Source organism: Ambystoma mexicanum, chromosome 6q, assembly GCF_040938575.1.
Source record: "Ambystoma mexicanum isolate Mex_15411 chromosome 6q, UKY_AmexF1_1, whole genome shotgun sequence".
NCBI lineage: Eukaryota > Metazoa > Chordata > Amphibia > Caudata > Ambystomatidae > Ambystoma > Ambystoma mexicanum.
In genome coordinates, this window is record NC_090937.1 from 700,073,091 (window position 1) to 700,097,242 (window position 24,152).

Sequence of the window (24,152 nt, forward strand, 5' to 3'; positions counted from 1 at the left end):
AGAGTACCCCAACGATCTCACTCTTTTTAGAGGTAGGGGGCAACCAACTCCATATGAGAAAAGTACTGTTTTTTTGGTTGTGCCTGAACAATAACAAAGAACTTAAATTCCAACAAATGGTTCTCTAGGAACTTGGAAGTCAAAAATAGGTTGTCCAATGGACGTGGATTTCTTTCATTAAAGTGCTTTGGCAAGATCTCGGTTTTTACATTTATGGAACTGTAATTAAGGAGTATCAGCCTCACATTGAGGGCTGCCTTTGAAAACTGGACACTGACACGTTTTGTGCCTGGTCCTTCTTTAGGTCCAACCTCCATTGAAGACCTCGGTTTTAAAATACTAGGGGCCTGCGAGTTAGGCCTGAGCTGGATAGAAGTTCACCTCCAGGTGAGATTTGGGTTTAACTTTTTGCCCTCTTGCAAGTGTGACAGCCACATGGAAAACATCTGCAACGAATACGTGTCCTTTTTCTATTTCACTGTCTCAAACAGTTGCACATTATCTATTTTATGCCCCTTATATAGTAACCAAAGGGTACAACTGCCGATTCCATTTATAAATGTAGGTTTCAAGGTGGCTAACGTCTTTTTTAAATGATCATTAGGCAAGACGTGTTTGTCTGTTGTTTGTTGTTTGGACTTTGCTTGGCATCAGCGCGAATCCTATATGAAATGGACTTTATAATAACGGGGTTTGTCCAATGGTGATTTAAAATGTGTCTAATCTAGAAATTGTTTCTTTTTTAAATGTTTTCGTCTCATTTTGGTTTATGATGTATATTGATTGTTTCATATTGTTGCTTTTAAAGATAGGTATCATTGGTTAAAACAACTGGTGAGCGTTTTATCGAGTGAGTGTTGCTTTCAATTATCTGTCGGTTCCCTTACAGTTTACAATTGTAGTATGGTTACAGAGAAACAAATCAAATAACCCGAGCTATGGAAGCAATATCTGGATTGTATCACACCTACTCCCTTATTTATTTAAAACCATGGAGAAATGACGTGCACATTTCCTCCCACATCTGCCATGTGTACTGAGCAAGAGGACCGGCCGCACTTTCCACATGACTATGGGAGCTCTCCAGAGGCATGCGTAGACTGCAGTCATGACCATTTTGCTGGCAGCAGAACAGCTATGAATGTGAGACGTGCTGGGATTTGGGATTTCATTCTTTCAGTTGCACCAAACTCATGCGCTAATTGCCTTAGGGTTTCTCCAATGTGACGGGATCTTGCACGACACATACATCTAAGCTTCATCTCACACGTGCAGTGTTCCCTGCAAAGGAGCACCTTCAGGTAGCTTTCTTTCCTGAGGATCACCAGATGTGTGTGTGGTAAACCCTCTTTCTGAATACAAGAGGTGCAGACTCTTGGTGGAATCCAACAAAAATGTACAGGAATATGTTCATAGAGAGCTGTTGCCTGAGTAGCCCATTCGGAAACGGTAGACTGGTACACGCAGAGTGTATAAATCAGGGTTGTCCAGCTCCAGGCATGAGGGCCGGATCCATGCCAGGTTTTCAGGATACCCCTCATTAATATTCATGAGATACATTTTCATACAATGATTATAAATGTATGCACATTTTTCCTCATGAATATTAATGAGGGTTATCCTGAAAACCTGTCAGCATCCAATCCATCGATGCCTGGATTTGGACAACCCTGCTCTAAATGTTCTTCTACAGCAGAGGGTAAAACGGATTTGTTTCATGGATTGCAATAATTTGAAATGATCTGTGAGAGATAGCAAGCCCCATCTCAATGTACTGCTACCCCAGTATCTATGATCTCAGTGCATCTGGATTAAAGGATTTTCTTACATCATGCCTTGCTAAACAATTTTTGCATGGACTGTAAAGATGCATGGACTGTCAAGAGTCCAACCTGGAGTAACCCATTTGTTGACCAGTCGTGCCTTGCAGAAGCATATGGCACCTTTGTGCAAGGCTCTTCACGGTATCCTCCACCACAACCCAAGTGATGCCTGTCCTTCTGTGAGTAGCTCCACACCTACCCCAGGCTTGGTCCACTGCTCCTGAGTGTCTGCATCGGCCGCTATGTTCCTTTAAGCTCTCATGCCCTTCAGCTGGCAGATTGATACACAGCATAACCAATGGTCATTGATCAGTGGAGTCTTATTACAAAACATCTGGAGAGCTGCAGGTTATCGACCCTTTCCCTATTCCTTTTGCCCTGTCATATCAACAGATCTTCTGTAACTTCCTCTATTCCTAAACATATTTCACTTAGCAAAGCCTTAAACAGTGCAAGGTGGGCTGCTTTATTTCTCCACGGTCTGAGGTGGTCTGGCAGTTTTATCGAGGGTGCACAGAGCAGATGTCAGGACAAAACTGCTACAGAGTTTGGAAGTATTTGGAATAAATGAGGAAGAAAGACTTACGTTTGGTTCAGCCTAACCTTGGCATGGCCACTCCCTGACAAAAAGTCCCGACCGACTTAAACGCAACATGGCACACATACGCAGAGAGCCACAAAGCGATCGTTTACAGAACTTGTGATTGCTCATTCTCTTGATCAAAGACCTTGTCTGGACCCAATCAAATTCTCTGAGGCATCCAAGGGAATTGCTTCACCAAAACATATTGATATATTGACTGCCTGGGAACTATGTATAACTAGTCATCAGACAGGACCAAGCCCTCATGCATTAGCACCCAGCAAACAAGTCTGGGTTCTGGTTATTGACCATTATCCTTCTGCTCTCCCTTCTGACACACAATAACTTGAAGAAATGAAAGACCAGCCAAGAGGGAATAAATACACACAAGACACATTCTGTACAAAAGCAACTATATTATATTTACCGTTGACATTGTTTTGAGAATGTACAAATTGGGAAAATACATGAAACACAAAAGCAGCTGAATGGAGGCAGAGTAGCAATGTGTAGCACACTGCATTGTGTCAGTGTTTCAGATATGATCGCAGCACGTGATGCGATGCAGTGACATATATGTACGCATTCCATATGTTCATAATTCTGCTTTGATTAACATTTCTATTTGGCACTGCTCGCTATGGTCATGCCATCAAAATAACAAAGCATTTGTTTCCAGTTCACCCAGTAAAAATCCATCTGCAGACCTAAGGAAGTATACATATGACGCAATGTTTATTTAGTTTTGGGTGCATTGACGTTCAAGCACATCTGGTATTCTATTTTGACAGCTGCTCTTTTGTGCATGAGCCTGTGATCTTTCGAATTCTGCAGCCGATTGGTTGGAAATCATCAATGACGTATCTCTTATGTGTTCAGGGACCAATGAGAAGTGTTGCCAGCCAAGGCTAGACAACCGCTTCGGAAGTTCTTGTCGCTAACATCAGTTACACATTTGCATACAATCCTGTACCACATGCAGAACTCCAATGCGCGTACCCATCAGGCCAAACGCTGAATTTATGGAGGGTATTCAATAACGAGAGCGATAACGAAAAGATCTTCCTAGACATAAAAATACATGCTTTTCACAATTAAAATGAAGCAATATTATTATTGGAGACACGTCGATATTCGTCACACAAACATTCTTGTACCTAAAGTGATTGGAGCACTGCATTACTTTAAAATGGCTTCCAGCTTGTTTCCTCCAAGCAGGAGCATTGCTTAGATGGGAACATAAAAGCAACACGTGGTGTCCAGGGCTTTTATGACTAGAATTCGGGTCCTCAGTGGTAGGCCTTGAGGCGCACATCAAATCTGGTTTTCAGTACTACAAATCGATACTTAAATAACCCCCGTTAAGATTAACTGGAAGTAAATGTATCTTGTGAATTTGAATTGCGTGTATCCAAAATGGCCGACTGGAGTTGTTCATTCGGGATCATCTTAAATTGCTCATGGACTGAAGCTATCTGAACATGGGAAAGTGGAATAGAGACTATCTAGGGAAAATAAAACTGCTCGTTCATTAATAAATAGCTATCAGAGCGCATTTTGTCTGAATAGTTGTGGGGCAACAACTGCCAAACGGGCCTGCTAATTGAGTGACATATATTTACACTGTCCAGAAACTCATGCTCTTTACAGCCAAACTGGTAGCTGCCTTCCAGCACCTTAATCATGGCTCCTGAGACAAGAACCAAACCCAGTGTAAATAGCTGAGGGGATATCATTCACAGGAGCAGGACCAAGCGAGCCAGGCACTGAACAGAATATACAAAGCTGGTTTCATTTAGCGTACATTTGAGGTATAGGGGAAGAGGATAAAACCAGGAAGGACTTTTAAAGTCGAAAAAATTACTCTTCACATACTTTCAAAAATAAATTAGTCATTAGGATAAAAGACACGGGAAAACAGTAGTGTGAGGCTACAATCTAGGGAATATCGGACTTATGTACGAGCCTGTCCCTGCTCGTCTTTATGTGGAAGGCAGCGTGGAGCGGGTAAGTGCAACCTCTAGTTTTGCACATGTGTGAACGGTCACACTCACAGACTTTACTTCAGTGGTCATTCAGGGCAATGCCATGCCAGCACTGCTTTTCAAGTTTTACCAGGCAACGCCTTTCATAATACTTGCCGGCTTGGGGTATATATTCAATGCTTGAACGGGATGTGCTCCTGAGAGTTGCAGGATTGTCCTCAGCCCCCGCCCCAGATCCTTGGCCAATATACAAACAAGATAAAAAGGAATATGGTATGTACAAAAAACAGTGGACCGGACCATTCCAAAATACAGAAAGAGAACAGGGCGATTCCACAGAAGAGCGCCAGGGTTTCAGCTGGTAAGTAAGGCACACAGTCTTGTACGTTTCGCAATGGCATACGGAACAGGGAATATAAAACATCTGAGCATAGGAGTTGTCCCACTACCCTCCCAGGGAACAGGTCTGAGCATGGAGCTACATAAATACGTCATTCTAGTTTGACCTGAATACACAAGCCTTATTGGACACACCCATTTATCCAAAACCAAAATAATACATACAAATCTAATATGGTGGTCAAGAGGCCGCCAAATTCTTATCCGCGTAAAGTCATCTGGGGGTTTGTCCCTGTGGAAGTTTTGTTCATGAAATAAGGCACGTCTGGGCACAGGGCGTTTTGGGGTAGGCCAGGAGAGCGGATGTGAGAGCCGAGAAGGGCAGCACCAACATATCACATTTCAGGAACCCCTCAAAGCTCTTCAGGTTCCCATATTCATGAAGAGTTTTTCTCATAGGTACAAAATGAAAGACAGAACTGCTCTATAAAGCCATTAGACCTCCGAGCTGTCACTGCCGCTATGCCTTGTGGTCATAGTTTCGTTGCTGCTGCAATGGCTGTTGGTTGAGGACTTCTTCCCATCAGATGATCGCCTCCTCCGTTTCATGAGTAACACAACAATGACCACAGTGCAGATGAGCAGCAGCAGAGCCGCCGCCCCGCCAATAACAGGCACCATATTGTTCTCTGAGTCTCTGCCTGTGGCCTCTAGGACGGGTCGCCGGTACTGTCCACCCGCAGGCAAGAGCTCCTTCTGGCCGACTGTGATTTTGTTGGTACGGTCCAAGGCTATATGCTGAATGTTGGTGCCCCTGTTTTTCTCAGCCCCAATATCTTGTGCTAGAGGTGGCGAGTCTAGAACTGCTCTGCGGCTCCGCCTCAGAGCCAAGGAGTTCGAGCTGGACAGGGACTGGTGATACTCCAGGCTTCGCTTACCAATCCCTCTGTTGGCGTTCTCCTTAGAACGAACTGTATAAATGGTGTGGATGTACCATTCTCTGCCACCAGCCACCTACAAAAACAAAGGCAATGAATGAATTCATGAGGTTAATATGAAATAATCAGAAACGTTCATTTCCATATAGTCCTACTTAACCATCTGTTCATCAAATTGGGCCACGTAATGGATCCCCCAGAGACATGCATGCAACCTGGATTACCCTTCGAGTGACCAATCCAAAATCTAACCGGTTACAAATTACATGAGACGGAAGGCCTCCCTCTCAATCATGCTCACTTTAAAATTACGCTCATTAGACCAAGAGGACGGTGGTCACCATCGCTTGCTTGTCAGCGGTCCTCTCTGTGCAATTTGTATGGTCTAGTACACTGGGGTGTAGAACAGGCAGTGCACAAAACAACTGGCGCCTCCATGTCCTCCTTCCTTGTCCCATTCACACGAAGGCGTACTGCTTTCCCCAGACACTCCAAATGGCTATCTCTTTAAATGCTCCTATAATCCAAGTCCCCCCCCCCAAAAGAGAGTTACCCACAATCCTCTTTTTTTGTTTTCAGTATCACAACAGAATGCCCTCGGAATAGCTGATGAGCTGATGTTCTGGGAGGAGTCCTCCACACCCACCGCCCTCCTTCACTGGGTGGGGAGGCAGGGCACGGGGATTTCTCTCTTCTGTGGCTTGTGCTTGGCTGAAGTTGCAGGTGATGGATGGCAGTGGGGACACGGGTAAGTAAGCACCCATGAGGGTCTGGACTGGGCCAAATGTTCAGGGGGCGCTAGGCCATGACTTCCTCAAACTGACTCTGGGAGTTGTGTGCCTGGGGGCGGTGGCAGGCCTGCATGGCAGCGTTTTTATACGGAAGGACTAAAAGCATCCTTTCCGGTTATTGCGGCAGCGAGCTGAAACTGCAGTACTTTGGCTGATGCGCATGCTACGAAAGTGTGGGGTCTCCATGGATCCAGTGTTCCGACTTTGTGCATACAGCAGGAGGCAGCGCGCAAGCTTATACTCTGCTGTAGAACTGCACTAGAGAAGATCTGGGTTTCTTGGTGACTCTTGGGCAGTCCCTTTAATAGAATTGACAGATGGGCCAAGAAAAGTTGGCACATAGTGGTAAGCTCAACCTCTTCTGAATCAGAAATCTAAAAGGTTGGCATTTCTCATAAACAATGGAGCAACTCGATATCAGAAATTGAATTTGCAGACAGTCCAAGCGGGACAGGCACAGTAGTAACTCTAGTGTCCAGGTTCCGAGCCAAGATAGAGGCCCAATGGAAAGAGTAAGGACCTCACAGGAAAGGGAGGGATTCCATTCATCCCATTCTCTTTCCTAGAGCGGAGTCCAGGGTGTAACGTCAGAGTGCTCCTGGTCCCTGAAGTGGGTGAACTTTTTCGTCACGACACTAAGCTTCAAAATGAAGATGCTGCAGAGGGTCATCCTTCGGGAAGGTTGGCTAGGTTGCATAGCCTACCTGGACTTAAAGGATGTCATCTATTCAGAGAGTATCATCATTTCCTTTGGTTCACAGTATGAAGGGATCATTTCTAGTTCATCGCGCCTCGGCTTATCACAAAAATGCTGACAGCACTGGTGGGGCCTAATGACGAGCAAGGAGTCTCAGTGCTCCCTTAGGTAGATGACTAGAGATTGAGAGGGTGGTCATTACAGCAGGTGGAAGATGGTTTGCAACACCCTGTGGAAGCATGGTTTTCTCCTGAGTGTGAATAGGTCACACCTGACTCGAACCCAGGAATTCGACTTCATCTGAACGGTTTTTCATAATGCAGTTGGGGTGGTGGCTATCACCCAGATGACAGGGGACTGACTCTTTGCAGGATAACATAAGCTCTGGTGAGGTCATAGCTCAGGGTTTAAGGGCTGATGGTAGCTGCTATGTTTGTGACCCCATGGGCCCAACATTGACTTTGGCCGCTGCTAGCTCATGTCCTCATTATTTGGACATGTTGTAAGGAATTCGACCATCCGCACTGGGAGAGTGTGCTCGCCTGTGCTTTTTTAATTTTTTAATATTGAAAATGAATGATGGGAGATCAGCCTCCGAGAAATGTGCAAGGCTATTCCAAGCACATTTCATCTACTTCCCACACAAAATGCATAGTCATGTGTAATCCGGGAAGACACAGCCTACAGGTGCAGTCTTCCCCTGATGTATTCAGCTGGAATGTGACAGCCCTGTGTACATCAAAGCATCTAAAGAAGGGAGAGAAGGCACACCTTCCTTCCGCCATGACCAGCCTAATTTAAATATCAAAGACCCCATAGATCTGCATTCCCTTTGTCTACTCTGGCTGGTGGCAGTGCATACGAACAAGATAATTGAGGCAAGCCTGAGAGGCTTGGTTGCCGGAAGAGACAACAGGAAGGCAGGACTAACAACCCTTTGTTATGCAATGTGTCAACTTGAAGCTAGTTCCGACCAGGGCCATCTTAAGAACTTTTGGGGCCCTGGGCATGAGTATCTTTGGGGCCCCCGCCACCAAACCAACAGGATTACATGATCAAGAAAATCTGGTCGCACCCCTTACCCCCTCGACGCAATCACAACTGATAGGTTGATAGGCTGCATCGCAGCATTCAAAATAAGCACGTTTACTCCATTTAAGTCCCCTTACCCTCTTCATTCTTACTTTAATCAGAACGATAAACAAGTAGCAATTGAAGGCAAACATTAGCCGTCTACAAAGAGGATACATATGTTCTAATACTAATATAGATACATATCTTCAGCTGACTTGGCTTTGGTAGAATTTACATCCAATCAGAATTTAAATTCAGTACGGGTGTGGATGCAATCTAGAGCAATTCGTAATCTGGTATGGCAAGCGAAAAACTCATTATTTGATTTGGGCTTTCTGCTCGAATTAGAAATCGACAGTGTTGTGGAGTCCGAGTTGTCAAGCAGTATGGAATCTATGCCAAGGGCAAAAAGTGTCACAGCGAATTGTCAAAGTATAAAGCAGCCATTGAAGGATAGGTCTTCGTGTGCATGCAACTGCAGCAGCAATTTGAACTAGCTATCTAACCTGGCAAAGTCAACCCCTCTTACCTTGGTTAGCTGGAATTCACGGGGTTTCAAACATTTGCTAAATAATGATGAGAGTAGCCTAGGCAAATTCCATATAATTCTGCTGCAAGAGACTTGGTTGCTAAGTCCCATAGTCTGGTCAGGTTATCAAATACACTTTAACCCAGCTCGGAAGCCCGCAATAGGCAGACCTTCTGCGGGTCTACTGGTGGCGCTGAAAGACGAACCGGGATCATCGTCACAAGTGTGGGCCATGCCGAATGCACACATGCTACTTGTAAGGGCGGTAATTAATGGTGACATCTATGCAATTTTGAATATATACTGGAACCCAGTAGCCATCACAACTGAGTGTTTCTTTAGGGATTTGAATAAATTATTTGACATAGTATCTGCGGATGATAAGATTTTGTACTTCATCTTAGCAGGTGACTTGAATATGAATTGCCTAGCAATAAATGGGGCACAAAAGAGTGAAAAGCTGTTACAATGGAACACAATGGTCACTCACAGGAACTTGCAAATGTTGAATGGAGCATTTAAAACAGACATCCCTCCTGCACCAACTTGGAAGAGAGGAAATTCTGTATCCACAATTGATTTCATCTATGTAAATTGTGCTTTATGGTCAGCAATGTACTCCTTTTGTGTGTCTCCATCTGCAACAAGTGATCATAACATGTTGTGTGCCACTTGGCAAGTAATGGCAAATGCGATTAATATCAAACATAAGTTAATTGAAGGTGGTTGCTTTGTGGTAAATGGCGGCAAGAACCGACTCTGATGGTCGGAGAACGCCTTGTGGCATTTTAATCAAATTTTATATGACTCAAATACCTCAACTAACTGGCAAGCATCAGACATAGGCTTAACATATTCCAATACAATGCAATTATATAGCCAACAGAAGGCTGTGAATTCCAAAAGAGAAAGGCACATACATGTTTTTGATAGCTCTATATTCATTAGGAAGAGAGCATATTGTGCGGAAGTGAGAAGTTTGGCAAAGCTTCCTCTCACCGCTAGATTCACTCTCATAAAAAAAGTCCGCCTGAACTACAATAACTGGGTCAAAGGACATCGAGCCAATCTATATCAAAAAGATGGTACAATTATGTTGTCGACTTTGGCTGATAAAAATATCACAAAAATGTGGGAAATAATAAATCAAACTAATAACGCCCGCCAATTAGATCTTCAGACATCGACAGTTGAGGTACATCAGTGGGTAGATTACTACCAATCCCTATATGCTTCACCCGTAAACACGGTTTCGACATTAAATACACGAGAGGTGTTGAGGTTCTGGCTGCATACTGACCAAAAGGAAATAAAACACCCAATTATGACATCAAGCAACTCATGTGCAGTAGTACCTGATGGGATTTCGAACTCTTCGATGAAAAAACACCCTGAAGTCTGGAGCTCAATTCTCTACAAGATATTTTCTGCAGTAAATAACCATCAAAAATTACCAAAAACATGGACGGATGCAATTACAATTCCGATTTATAAAAAGGGTGACCGTCAATTACCAATGAGTTACCGACCAATTTCTTTATTGGATGCACCTGCGAAAATATTTTGTAGAATAATACTGAAGGAGCTCAATGAGTGGGTAGATCAAAATAGTCTAAGAGACCCATTCCAGTCAGGCTTTGTAAAGGGCATGGGCACAATACCGAACATCTTAGCACTCTCAATGATACAATCAGAGCAAGTTGATGGTGGACTCCCCTTATATTTAGGGTTTATTGACTTTAAATCCGCTTTCGACTACATTGATAGAGATATGCTTATAGCTAAGCTAAGGCAACATCAGTGCCCAATGTCCCTTATAAACTTAGTGATCTTACTACACTCCTCTACCTCTATGCGAGTTAAACTAAATATGGGCGGAAGATTATCACCAGCTATCCAAACATATAGAGGAGTGAAGCAGGGCTGTGCTCTTGCCTCATTCTTATTTAACTTCTTTATTTTTGATCTAGGCCCTGCACTAATGAACTGCGTAACTGATGCGCCTCGTATAGGATCTCAAAAGGTTGCTTACTTACTATACGCAGATGATTTGGTATTACTATCTCGCACTCCCATAGGCCTACAAAACATGTTAAACCAATTAGGTTCATATGCAACATCAAACGACCTTGTGATCAACACAGCCAAATCCCAAATTTTAGTGTGTAATAATAATTTTACAAAAAAATATCATCTGGAGTGGTCCCTCCAAAATTGTGTGCTAACTAAAGTTGCCAGATATAAGTATCTCAGAGTATATATTGAGCACAAGAAAACCCTAAGTACTATGACAACTGAAATTAGGGTTAAACTTAGTTCTTTGATTTCACAATCTAAAATCATGTTAAGAAGATATGGGAAGTTCACCGTGAAACACATTGTGCTCTTTTATAAGGCCAGAGTAATTCCAATTCTGCTATATGGTGTCGAGGCGTTAGTACCGCAAATTCTGGGATAGCTTAGAAGCTAGATTTTGGAAAAAAGTTCTATCACTCTCCCCAGGTACACCACTGGCTATGTTGCGATATGAACTGGGTCTGGTCTCTTTATATGCCCATGTATTATGGAAGCAGTGTGCGCTTCTACGGAAAATGCTGGATGGTTTGGGGAGGCCTACCTTTCTAAATGTACTAGCCCAAAATCTATTAACTGCAAAAGTTGGTATGTCAAGGAAGTGGAGAAGTCACACGCTCAATGTGGCTGCTGATGCCTCAGTATCGATCGAGCTTCTGTTGACTAATCCAGATCATGCCAAAAATAGAATTCATCAAGCAGACTGGATTTTCAACATGGAACTTTGCACAAAACTTAAAGACTTTAACCTCGAGGCTTTTGGCATCAAAAGGTATGGGGTAATAGCAGACTATCTGCTGAAATTCCCGTCACATGCATGCCGTCAGAAATATCTAATATTCAGATTCAATCAATATGAGACAAATGAGATCTTGTTTAGAAGAAAGGTAATATCGAAGGATCAGAATTTCTGTCGTCACTGTAAAGTTAATGGACAATGTGAAACATTACAACATCTTATCATTGAATGCCCCTCATTACATGACATCAGAGTGAAATGCTTCGGGGGAAAGTTGTCGGTTCAGAGTGGCACCAGTTCTGTGCAAATATGGAATCGTCTGTTTTCTAATCCAAGAATGACTATACAACTTGCAATTGTGCAATTTCTTAATTTAATTTTCCCTGGTTCGAATTCTGCATAGACTAATTCAAAGTGAATGGTGATTGTCAGTTCTAAGTAATTTTAAGGAGGGCTTTCACTTTCACTTTGTATCATTCTGTTTATTCTGTTTTATGTGGTTTTATTATGTTTACTTGTTTCATATTTTCCATAATGGGGTGTAAATATTCGTTGTAAAGTATAAGATGTTCAAGTATGCTAAATGATAATGTATATAAAAATTTGAAAAGTTGGTTTACCAGCTATAACAAATAAAAAAAAATATATAGATACAGGATACTTAGCATCCATAAAGGTATGCAGCCTGTAGTATTAATGCTGGACTGTGTGTACAAAGTACATGTGACCCAGAATATACAGAGCACTCACATTAGCTGTCTCACAGAATGCAAAAGTGCTCAAGCATGGATAGAGGAGACCAATTGGAAGGAAGGAGAAAGATACACATACCGTAGCATGGATAGTGGATGCAGATTAGAAGCTACCAGGAAGGTGTCTGTAGCCAGAGACTGAGATTAGAAGCGGGACATGGTTTTCAAATAGTGTTGCCATTAGAGAGCAAAGAAATAAGTGCCTGTGGTGTGCAACACTATAGCCAGAGAAACCACGAACGCTCATTTTTGAAGATCATCCCCTGAGAGGGAAATCACTCTGAAGGGCTGACAATTTTGAAAGGTTTAGGGAATGGCAATTTGGAGAGGTTAAGCAATACAAGTTACCAGCCTCTCAATCAATGTGATTTAACAGATTTAAACTGGGGTTGTCTTTTGTATTTTAAAGCTTTAAATACTTCCAAAACACTGGCATGTGAAATTGTTATTTATAAGTGTGCAGAAAAACCTTTGACTTTTACAAAAAAGCAACCCGTTTTTTGTGTTTAACCAGCAGATCTTAAAATAAGCTTGGCCTGCAACATCTGTTCCGCTCTCTTCTGTCTACCACCCCTTCTAATCAAAAGGCCTACGTAAGAAGAAGGATAAAGCAATGGGAGCCACCAACATGCGAGAAAGCAAACTTCACAGAAGACACCACAGTAATGTAAGAGATATTAGATGATTTGACCAGGATCACTCTATTGTCTGCTGGCGAAGCTAGGATACAAGCATGAATGCTTTGGTTCTACAGTCTTGAATTTGGATACTTATTCGCCTCTTGGACTAACAGTTTATAGGGCCTCATTACAACTCAGGCGGTAAGGGGTTTACGGCGCCGTAAACAGCGCCGACCCTTACCGCCTGAGTACGAGGTCCCTTTGCGCCATGGCGGATTTAACACCTGCTTTTAGCAGGTGTTAAAATCCATGGCGCTAAGGGACCATGGAGTTAATTACACCACCGTAATTTACGGTGGCGTAATTAACGCCTTCCCCACTCCCATTATGCCCTATGGGGCAAAAATGGGAATGGGGAAGGGTAAATGGGGATTGGGGACTTACCGCCCCGCCAAGGTCGGAATGGGGCGGTAAGTCTGCCAACCACCATGGCGTAAACATAGTTTACGCCATGGTGGTAAAGTCACGGCCCAGGCGGTAACTTACCGCCTGGGTCGTGATGAGGCCCATACTCATTATTGACAGTGATTGCCTAGCGATTACAACACCCCATCTGAGCAAGCCAATTTCAAGGCCTTTACCATACGGATGACATGTTAGTTTTTATAATAACCCCTTTCTGGTGCAGGTAGATTGCTGATAATAGCACCTGTTGTGCTACAAAACCAAGTACATATCCAGGCAGGTTCATACACTTCAGACATAGGAAAGACTCAGCCATCCTTGCTAGAATGTGCTATTCTAATATTGCACATGAACACATATCTCAGCAATGAGTCCTTAACACACTGAGCTAACTTATGAACCATTGTGGCACTCAATTTATCAATATGCATTTCAACTTTGGCTCTTGCACATAATCAAAATAATTCCCACAGGAAGGAAGCAATGCTACAGGACTTGTGCCGTAAAGGAACACACAAACTATGTATAGCACAGTGAACACAGAAAGCATTACATGATGAATAGATCACGGCAGAATGTACTCGTCAAAACAGACAATAGGTTAAGAGCCTCATCAGCATGCCATAAAATATCCTGATGTGTGCTATTTAAGTCCGGTGAATAATGGAATCTTACTTCTTTAGATTAGGCAGCCTTGTGGGGCCCCCTCCAAGGTGGGGGCCCGGTGCAAGTTCCCCTTTTGCCCTCCCATAAAAACATCTCTGGTTCCCACCTCTCTGTATGAAAGGCAGTGGATGGCCTGTCTGGGACCAGCAGCTACCGCAGGTGTTCCCTGCAGATGAGACCCCTTTTAGAGGGATGAAGGATGTGATTTAGGGGAGACAGGAAGTCTGCTTCCAGCACAAACTTCTAGGGAGACCTGCACTTTATTCAAGAGTCACAGAGGGCTCAGTTAAGCAGAAAGACAGGAAGATGGGTGCGATTTAGGTATATGTTTTCATCCCCTGTCTGTCTTGTTGCAGAAGCACTCTGGTCCTGACCTCATGCATAACAGAAGACTGTTGGTGGGGGACCCATGATAGGCTTAGCCTGCACCAATCGCTGGGGCCCATTTGGCTTTTAGAGAGGGCTTAGCCCCTCACTTGACAGATCATCCGACGACTTCACAAGGAGTAAGATGAAGGACTCATTTGGACATGGGCTGAAGATACAGTCTACCTTACATCTTCCACCAGTGAAGGAAGGTCAGAAGTTCCAAGAGGGAAGCAAGATCCCTCCCCTAAACATCTCCCAGGGAACAGAGGGAGATACTAGACTCAGAGGACCCGTCCAGCAGCTCTAGAACCGGTATCCAGCAAGCACACAGCAAGCCCTGCCGGGTTCTACAAGCAAGCTTCCTAGGTGGGAAGTTCCGGAGAATCTATGGACAAGGACAAGGCCGTTTCCTGCAATAACTCTCCTGAGCTTTGGGCCATCCGCCTTGAAAGGACACGAGCCCTGCGAAGAAGCTAGGAGGAGTGCCACACAAGCATCTTCCAGCGTCCATCTTTTAAGGACATTCTTGGGACAGTCGAATCCTCGAACTGCATCCGGCTGCACCACTGACTGTTGTCACGCTGCAGTCACAAGAGCCGTCCAAGCTGCCTCGACCAGCATCCCAGATCCGCCAACCAGCACAGAGACACCGATTCTTGGCTCATCCAGCCTTGCTTGCCTAACTGCCTGCTGCCTGGTACCTGCAGCTGTCTCCCGCCACTAACACGGTCTCAAGGGTTGCAATGCACCCTGGAACCGCCTTGACGCTGTCGACCACCAAGAACTTCTTCAGCACCAGGTACATTGTGTTTCTGCACCCCCCGCTACCCCCCCGGTCCTTCTCCGAACGCCCCTAGAGACAGTTACGACCCTTTGTCCCCTTGGTGCTGGAACCTTGAACAATACGACTGATTACTTTGCCAACTACCTTTCTGTCCGTATCCAGAGTGCACCCTTTCTTTTGTGAAACTGCCTGTCTTCTGTGTTCCTTTACAGGCTGGTTAAATTTGTAGTATGCCTGAACTATCTGTTGTAGCAATAATAAAGTAGGTCTATTTATACAACCTTGACTGGACAGTCCTTTTTATCATTGGGTAATAATTGTATTTTCACTGTGTTGCAACCAACCAACGATCCACAACCTTGCAGAGAAAAGCCTGACGTTCCATCTACTTTACCAAAACTGGAAAAGGAGGTCTCATAATTCAGTTGTATTCCAATCTGTTCGGATCCCTACTACAGGTGTGGAAGTTGATTCGTCACACCTGACCTCCCTGGATTTGAAGAGGAGAGGGGGTTGTCAGAAGAGCTGAGGTCACGTTGCCAGTGGCAGATGAGCATAGAAAGTCTATGGAGAGGTTTTTGCCTCTGTAACCTCGCAAAGAGAGCAGAGGAGGACTTTTAATTGAGAAGCGCTGATGGCTATTATAATTATAATTGTTTTTTTTATAACGTGCTTAATACCAAAGAGGTTTCTAAGTGCGGACCTGGGGTTTGAACCTGTGTTGCACTGCTTCGTCTTGCTTCCAAGGCGAGGTGTTGTACTGTGCTATACTTTTTTCACAGGCCCTTTGGTTTGTTCCGCACTTCATACAGGGCAAATAGATCCTGGTGAGGACGGACAAACCCATGGCGTTGGCTAATAGATCCTGGTGTTGAAATGCAGCATGGGAAATGGGTAATCTACTTTCTCTCCAGACAGTACATCAGGGGAATGAAGAACTCCTTATCCAATTCTTTCAACTGAGCCTTTCCTACGTCACTGGACACTGTCCAGAGAGGCTTTCCAGGTGACCAATCAAGCTTTTGGGATGCCAAATGATTACAAGTTTGGCTGCTTGACTTCAAACTACCGTCCGATCAGTTTGATTAATACTGATAATAAGATTCTTGCGAAATTATTGGCCCTTCGTTTGCAGAATCTTCTTGAGAAGTTAGTGCACACCGATCAGTCAGGCTTTGTTCATGGTCGGAGAACATCTAGCAATATTAGGAACCTATTGTTGTTGATGACACATGCACAGGATATGGAAGATGATGTTGCAGTGCTTTCCTTAGACGCGGAGAAAGCGTTTGATCGCGTTGATTGGAACTATCTTTTTTCAGTATTGCGTGCTATGAATTTAGGTGAGGAATTTATTTCATGGATTGCCTTGCTTTATGCTTGTCCGACTGCTGCTGTCAGAACTAATGGGCAGTTATCAGACTCTTTTGTACTGCAGAGGGGTACAAGGCAGGGATGCCCTTTATCCCCCCTGATATTTGTTTTGGCCATGGAACCACTGGCGATTGCATTGAGGTGTGATGTAGGGATACGGGGTCTGAGTTTTCATGGGACCAATCAAAAGCTGTGGTTTTATGCGGATGATCTGTTATTGTTGTTACGGAATTTAACGGTGTCCCTTCCGGCCTTGTTGGATGTTCTGGACAGATTTCATGCGGTGGCTGGATTTAAAGTCAACTGGACTAAGTCTGAGGTTTTACCTGTTTCTGGATGTTGTGACAGGAACTTGGTTTCTGGATTTGGGTTTCGGTGGTGTGACAGAAAATTAAAATATCTGGGTATATGGCTGACCCCACTGGTGGATGAGATGGTTGTGGTAAACATGACTGAGACTTGTAGAGAATTGAAAATGAGTATTTTGAGGTGGTCTTTACTTCACTTGTCCCTATGGGGCAAATTGAATGCTATAAAAATGAATGCAGCCCCGGAAATTAACTATGTACTAGGTATGCTTCCGATGAAAATTGGCAATCATTTTTGGAAGAAAATTGATGGTTTGTTGCAGTCGTTTTTATGGGATGACAAGCCGCCGCGGTTAAAGTTATGGAAACTTCAGCTGCCAGTGGAAAAGGGAGGTTTGGGGGTGCCGAATTTCAGGGCATATCATCTAGCTTTTTCAAGTCATTTCATTGTGCCCTTTCTGATGGAACAGCCTGATAATTGGGTAATTGCAGAGGCAAGTTTGTTGGGCCCACTCCCCCCAAGCGCGATTCTCACGGCGACGAACAAGTTATGTAAGAGATCATCTCTGACAGTCTTTCTGAGAGATACGTGGAGACAGGTTCATGAATTATTGGGATCGGTCGCTTCTAAGACTATTCATGCATCCATTTGGTTGAACCCGCAGATTTCTGTTGGAGGTAAATCTTTATTCTGGCCTGATTGGTTTCTAGGTGGAGTCCATTGGATTGATGATGTATTGGTGGATGGTGAGTGGATTGGTGAGCGTGAGTTGCGAGCGAAATTTCACATTGATAATTTCCGATCTGAAGACTTCAGAAAATTAAAAAGATGCATAGGTGATGTGGTGGAACAAGGAAGCTCAATGGTTAATCTCTTTCTTAGAGAAAGGGAGCCAGGTGGTGGCTCGATTGCTAGCAGGATATACAATTGTATTGTGTCTGCTTATAAGGAGAATTCTGATTTCAGAGAAGAATGGGGAAGGAGATTGGGGTGTGAGATTTCACCCGAGATGTGGTTGGATATGTGTGCAAATGTTAAACTTTGTGCAATTGATCTGGTTGAAGGGTCTAGACAGATAAAGATCCTCAATAGAGTGTTTTGGAGCCCGGAACGAATGTTTAAGAGGGGGTTGATGGATTCGGATGATTGCTGGTGTTGTGGGAATGGACTGGGAAGTCTAGAACATCTACTGTGGGAATGTGTGCGTGTACGGGGTTTTTGGCATGATGTTTGTGGTGCCTGTCTGCGTGTTTTGAATTTGGATGTTGATTTGGATTTTGTGACAATGATTTTGGGAGGTGGAGAATTGCTGGAGGATCTCTCTGTGTCACGGGAAAAGTTTTCACTCCGTGGAGCTTGTCTGGGGAAAAAATTGGTTCTCAGGGGCTGGAAGTCACGGAATGCGCCTACTTTTGATGATTGGATTGAGGGGATGTCTACCCTTGCGTCCATGGAAAAGGTGGTTTTTAAGAGGCAAGGGAAGTTGAGTATGTGTGGAAGGGTTTGGGATGACTTCCTGAACATTTACTAGATTCTTGGTGGTTATAAATTTATATTGTTTTGCTGTTCCATGTATATTTTGTGGTTCTGTACTGATTAACTGATGTACTTGTTTATCTATATGTAAAAATTTCATAAATAAGTTTTTAAATTTTTTTTAAAAGAAAAAACAAGTTTGGAAGAAGCACATTTCACTCTGAGGCAAAGTTCTACTCTCAGGAGCCCGAAAGCCCGAAAGCCTGGAGGAAGGCTGCATTCTCCTTCCAGTGGCCAGAGGGTTTTGTTAATGCTCTCCCTACTCACCACCAGTGATACTGATCCTTAGAGCAATTTAGATGGTCAGAAGAATTAATACCCCAAGACATTCTTTACCCTGGAGTGGCCCGGGACAGTGCGATTTCCAGTCATCTGAGGCCTTTGGGCGGTGGGCAGGGGTGGGGGGACTCTCTGTCCACCAGCAATTGGACCTGGGTGGTTTGGCTGTTGAGGGGCAGGGCCTGATGAATTGTGAGAAGGAAGGGGTGCAAGAGACTAAGCTCCAACGCGCCCGTCAGTGGAAGGCCACCATAATGCAATTTGAAAGGGTTATTTTTCCAATACTCCGCTGCGGGTGGTCACGTCTAGGGGAACTCTTTGCCCCAACAGTCCCAAATATAACAATTCAATAGGTGCACAACCACACTGCGCTGACTCTAGTTTTTAACATTACACGTTTGATTGATGATACAACACGTTTGTATAATCACAACAAAGGACAGCCGACACGTTTTCCAGGCTGAAAACAATTCTTAATTAATAACCCTGATACGGGTCATTTAGAGTAGCTTCATCCCTTTGAGTAGAATTAATATACCTGCGTGTTGTATTGTTAAAAACTAGAGTCAGCGCAGTGTGTTTGTGCACATATTGAACTGATGAATTGTGGACTGTCAGGGGTTGTCCCTTTGCATCCAAGGCTTGCGTGAACCTGCAACAGTCAGGTTTTACACCATGCATTAGTGGTTGTTTCAGGAATGGTATGCTAAGAGTTCGGTCCTGTCACTGGAGTGTTTCACGCCATCCTTTCCTAGTTTCTTGGAGGAGAGGGTTCAGTTGGGACTGGTCCATTCTTCTCGGAGGGCCCAGTGGGCAGCCAGTAGGGCTTTCTGGCATTCCTGGGGAGGGTTGCTGGAGGTGAGCCATTGATTGCCATGCACTGGCCCGATCAAGGGTTAGATCTTTGGTGCCTTCCTGGGATTTGGTGACAGTTTTGAGGGCATTCCAGGGTCCTCCTTTAAGCCGTTGTTGATTGTGGATATTAAGCGTCTAATGATGGAGACCGCTTGTTCGGTAGCTATAACTTCTACTGGGAGAATGGGTGTCCTGGTGGCATTATTTTGTAGCCTACCTTGCTTGGAGGTTCCTCTTATGGCTATCGTTCTTAACTGCGAACCTGCGCTTCGCTCTCAGGTGGTGTCATCGTTCCAGCTGTCGCAAGAGAACATTTTTACTTCTCCCCTCATTGGAACGTCTAGGGAGGGGAGGGTACTTTGGTTACTTTCGATGTCAGAAAGGTATCTGGAACATAGTAGAGCATGGCACAAGCCTCCCAGCCTTTTTGGGACATTTGGGATGGCAGGTAGAGGAAGAACGTTGTTTGAGCTTACCATTAGCAGGTAGCTAAAGGAGACAACTGTGGAGACAATTGTGTTAGTCCATGAAGTTCTGGGGTTCTTCGGTCCCTCAGGGTACTCATGGGCGCACCACAAGAGGGGTGGCAGCTTCTTGGGCAGAGGCAAGGGGAACCTCGATTCCCGACATTTGCCAAGTAGCGACTTGGGCTACCCCTATGACTTTTGTGAATCATTACCAGTTGCACTTGCCAGACAGTGGTTTGTACACGCGGTTTTGCAGGCAGCCACGCACTGATAAGGTCTGCGCTTGAAATAAATATCATCAGGGGGTGTGCAATAATCCTTTGAAGTGTGGTGTCTTTTGGCTGGCCGAATTCCAATGTTCTTTGGTACACATGTGCAAGGTATGGGAAGAGGGTAAGTACATCCCTGTAAGGGGGATGGGCATATGGATTTGTGGAGAACTTAAAGAGATAGCAATTTGGAGTGGGAGAAGGCAGCGTATTAAAGATTACCAGTCAGTAATCGAGCCATTAATGCCGGGCTCCATGCACATGCTTATCACTTGGCATGAATCATGACTCTGTTTGGATTCCGCCTGTTTTTTAATGGCATAAAAACTTATGGAATCCACTGGGATTCAAATTTCTCTTCCTGCCTGAAAATTAAATGCGAGTGGAGATGTTTTTTTTATTTCCTGCACAGGCACAGTCTGGGAGGCAGAGTGGACTTTCCACTCCGTTCCCAAACTGTGTTCAAGAAAAACAAGAAGACTGGTGCAGATCGTGCTATGCAGGCACAGTGCTGGTCTCCGCCTGTAAACTATGTTCCTGACATTTTCACTCCATATTCCAAATGAGCACCAAAATGTTTAAACATAGTTTGTTGATTGTTTTTCAAAAATCGATTATGATTGACACTAAGACTTTATACCCAAATTGTGCCGTTGGAATCACCGAATGTACTTGCCCATAGCAGAATGTTTTTAAGGGGAACTTCTTGAAATACCTCTGCCCCAAGCACGTGTGTCTATCAGCTAAAGCTATCTGGACCCTTTGAAACACTGTCTTACCTTATAAAGCAAACAGGACATCAGTAATGAATCAGAACCCGTCGGGGGCGTGGCTTTGTCCTCTCAGCCAATGGGAAGGCTCAGAACGGGGGCATTACCGTGTGGTAATCCCCCCTGCTCTGAGCCTCCTCAGAGCCGGAGAGCCATCTCCACTGCTGGGGAACAAGGTAAGTGTCCCCCCTCCCTCTACCCCTAGCCCCCTTTGCCTTAGATTTCCCTCCCGCCCTTCTTACCTTCTCTTTTTGGCTCCTTTTCAGGAGCGAACGTGCCGGGGCACTTCTGTCCCTGGCACGTCCACTCCCGATCACGCTGCCATGGCCTCCCTTTCCATGGCATCCTTTTTCTTTGGTTACTTTTCTTTTTTAAAGTGTTTTAAATGGCCACCATGTAAAGGGAGAACGGGCTTTGTTTCCCGATCCTTGGCTGCCCTAATTCTTTTTTTTCTTTTCTTTTTTTTTATTACGTACTGCCGGAGCGTTTCACAACTGAAAAAACAGAGTATTAGTCCCCCGGTCTAATGGGCTGGGGTACTAATAGCAATAAGTCCTTCGATGTGGGAGGCATTACCGCCTCACTTTGCTCAGGCCTGTAATTATGGGCCCTGGGGCATTACCTGGCGCAGTAATGTCTCCCGTCTTGGGGCTTCTTGCTTAATTAAACTACAATATCCTGCAGACACCATAAGCATATCCCCTCCAGATGGTGCCCCACAATTATATCCCCCATAACAGTAAATACAACACATAGCACAGTACATAGCCCACATTTCCATAGAGTAACTAGTCTAAAGACACGTAATGCATTCACCCAAATTCATATTTGCTCGTATATGCCTGATGATTTCATGCAAGACAGCTCAACCATTGCCCTGATCCACTGCTGGCCATCCCTCCTCAGTCAATGTGCAAATGGCACCCATAGCTGCTCCATGCAACAGCGCCTCACCCTCTGCATTCATTTGACCAGGCTCCAGGTCACCAAGGCCCCCTTTCTCCTAAGCAACACAGATCTGTGGGTGCTCTTCGGGTTAAAAGAGGAATAAGCACGATAACTGACCCGGTTTCATTTGCACCCCTTCTATAACGCAGGGTACTATGTAGAGCCAGCCCAATAATTTACAGGGCATAAAATCGTGTGCAAACTAATGTCTCAGAAATGCACAACTTTTGAGAAATGGAAGTTCATGATTATGCAATGGGTGCAATGGCTTAATGGCTTGTTTTTATGGCACTCAATTCCTTGATTAAGGAAGGGTTCCAACGGAAGTATTTGCTATTTCCCTTTCTGAAAGAATCATTTCATGGCAATTACGGGTTATGCCCAGGATCATGAGGTAAAATGTTATTTATTTCTGTTTCATCCATTTGGAGTCATAGATTGGGTTTAGGTATCAATGGAGATCTGGTTTAAAAAATGTCTGAAGTTTATGAGAAATGTGTGACCCGCTTCAGCACGCGGTGCTGGGAAATGCACCCTGAGACTGCGGGATCCACTGGACTCTATCCAATGCCAAAAACAATTCAACACAACTGGGAACAAGCAACATTGTGGAGCATCAACAGTGAAACAATTACAATCTCCCCAAATAAGGCTTTGGGCCTCATTACTACTCAGGCGGTAAGGGTTTTACGGCGGCGTTAACAGCGCAGACCCTTACCGCCTGAGTACGAGGTCCCTTAGCGCCATGGCGGACTTAACACCTGCTTTTAGCAGGTGTTAAAATCCATGGCGCTAAGGGACCATGGAGTTAATTACGCCACCGTAATTTACGGTGGCGTAATTAACGCCTTCCCCACTCCCATTATGCCCTATGGGGCAAAAATGGGAATGGGGAAGGGTAAATGGGGATTGGGGACTTACCGCCCCGCCAACCTCGGAATGGGGCGGTAAGTCCGCCAACCACCATGGCGTAAATGTAGTTTACGCCATGGTGGTAAAGTCACGGCCCAGGCGGTAACTTACCGCCTGGGTCGTAATGAGGCCCTTTGTCTGCAAAAGCTTGAAAAAATACATGTTTCTCTTACTTTTTACCATCCTCTAAGGGACACATCATTTGGAACCTCTTCACCACATTTATTGAATTGCTGTTAGCTGTGAGGTTGTAACACAGTGTACCTCACCTCAGGCCTTCACCTGTTGCTACACTGTGTGCAAGAGACCGAGCATTGACTCCAGAGTCAAGTTTAAGGCGTTGGAACAAAATAAACAACAGTTGAGCGTGAGCAGTGGGCGGAAATCCTTACCTGGAAAAGAGGGTCAGAGGCCAGGCTGAAGCCATCCGAGCCGGGCTGGCTTGAAAGAGGCAAGGCATCTGGCCTGTCCATGGCTAGTTTGGCCTCAAAGGGAACATCTCCAAAGACTCTTGCTTGTGTCTCAGGTTGAGCCTTGTCCTATGAAAGCCAACAAAGGAATGAAATTAAGGGATAGCAAACGTGTATTTCACTGTACTGGTATAGGATGCCCTCAAAATATTAACAGGCCACAGCATCCCTCATGCCCTTTACAGCCTGTGAGTACGACCAAGGCATCTGCATGAGTTAGACATTACAATTGTTCACGGGCCAAAAACACAAATGCGTTAGGTTGAGAAAGATCAACCCCCCCCCCCTCTTATTAAATTCCGGCACTACCCTATTGCCATCAGGCATAGTAATTGTAGCCGCCTGTCTTTCTCATCCACCTGTCCTCTCCTCCTCCCCTCCCTATTACTGTCCATTAGCACTTACTCTATCATTTGTCTCGTGACCTCGTGATAGCAGCTTGTTTGTCTCTCCCCCTTACCTCTTGTCTTCTGCTCCGACTTGCCCCTCCAGCAGTATTCTGAATCGTCATCAGACCTAGTATGTTAGTCATTTATGGTGTTCCTCTCTTTCTCTGTCACTCCATATCCTCCCCCACCCCCACTTCGTCTTGTTAATATTCCGGAACTACATCAATTGTCATCAGGCATAGTAATGTAACCGCTTGTTTTGTCTCATTTCCAACCCCCCCTCCCACAATCCCCCCGTCTCCTTTATTGTTCCTTGGACTTGCACTATCCAAAATGTCGCAAAGGCT

The 24,152-nt window shown here is 44.6% G+C and overlaps 1 protein-coding gene across 1 annotated transcript in view; it reads right to left on the minus strand.

Annotated features, from left to right (window-relative positions):
* Positions 1-2,802: 2,802 nt before the first annotated feature.
* Positions 2,803-24,152, minus strand: part of FREM3 (FRAS1 related extracellular matrix 3) — a 275,102-nt gene continuing 253,752 nt past the window's right edge. The window contains exons 23-24 of the mRNA XM_069631210.1: positions 23,339-23,485; positions 2,803-5,744 (exon numbers count right to left, since the gene is read on the minus strand). Coding sequence (XP_069487311.1) covers positions 5,226-5,744; positions 23,339-23,485 — 666 coding nt within the window. The 3' untranslated portion in view covers positions 2,803-5,225. The remainder of the gene's footprint in view (positions 5,745-23,338; positions 23,486-24,152) is intronic.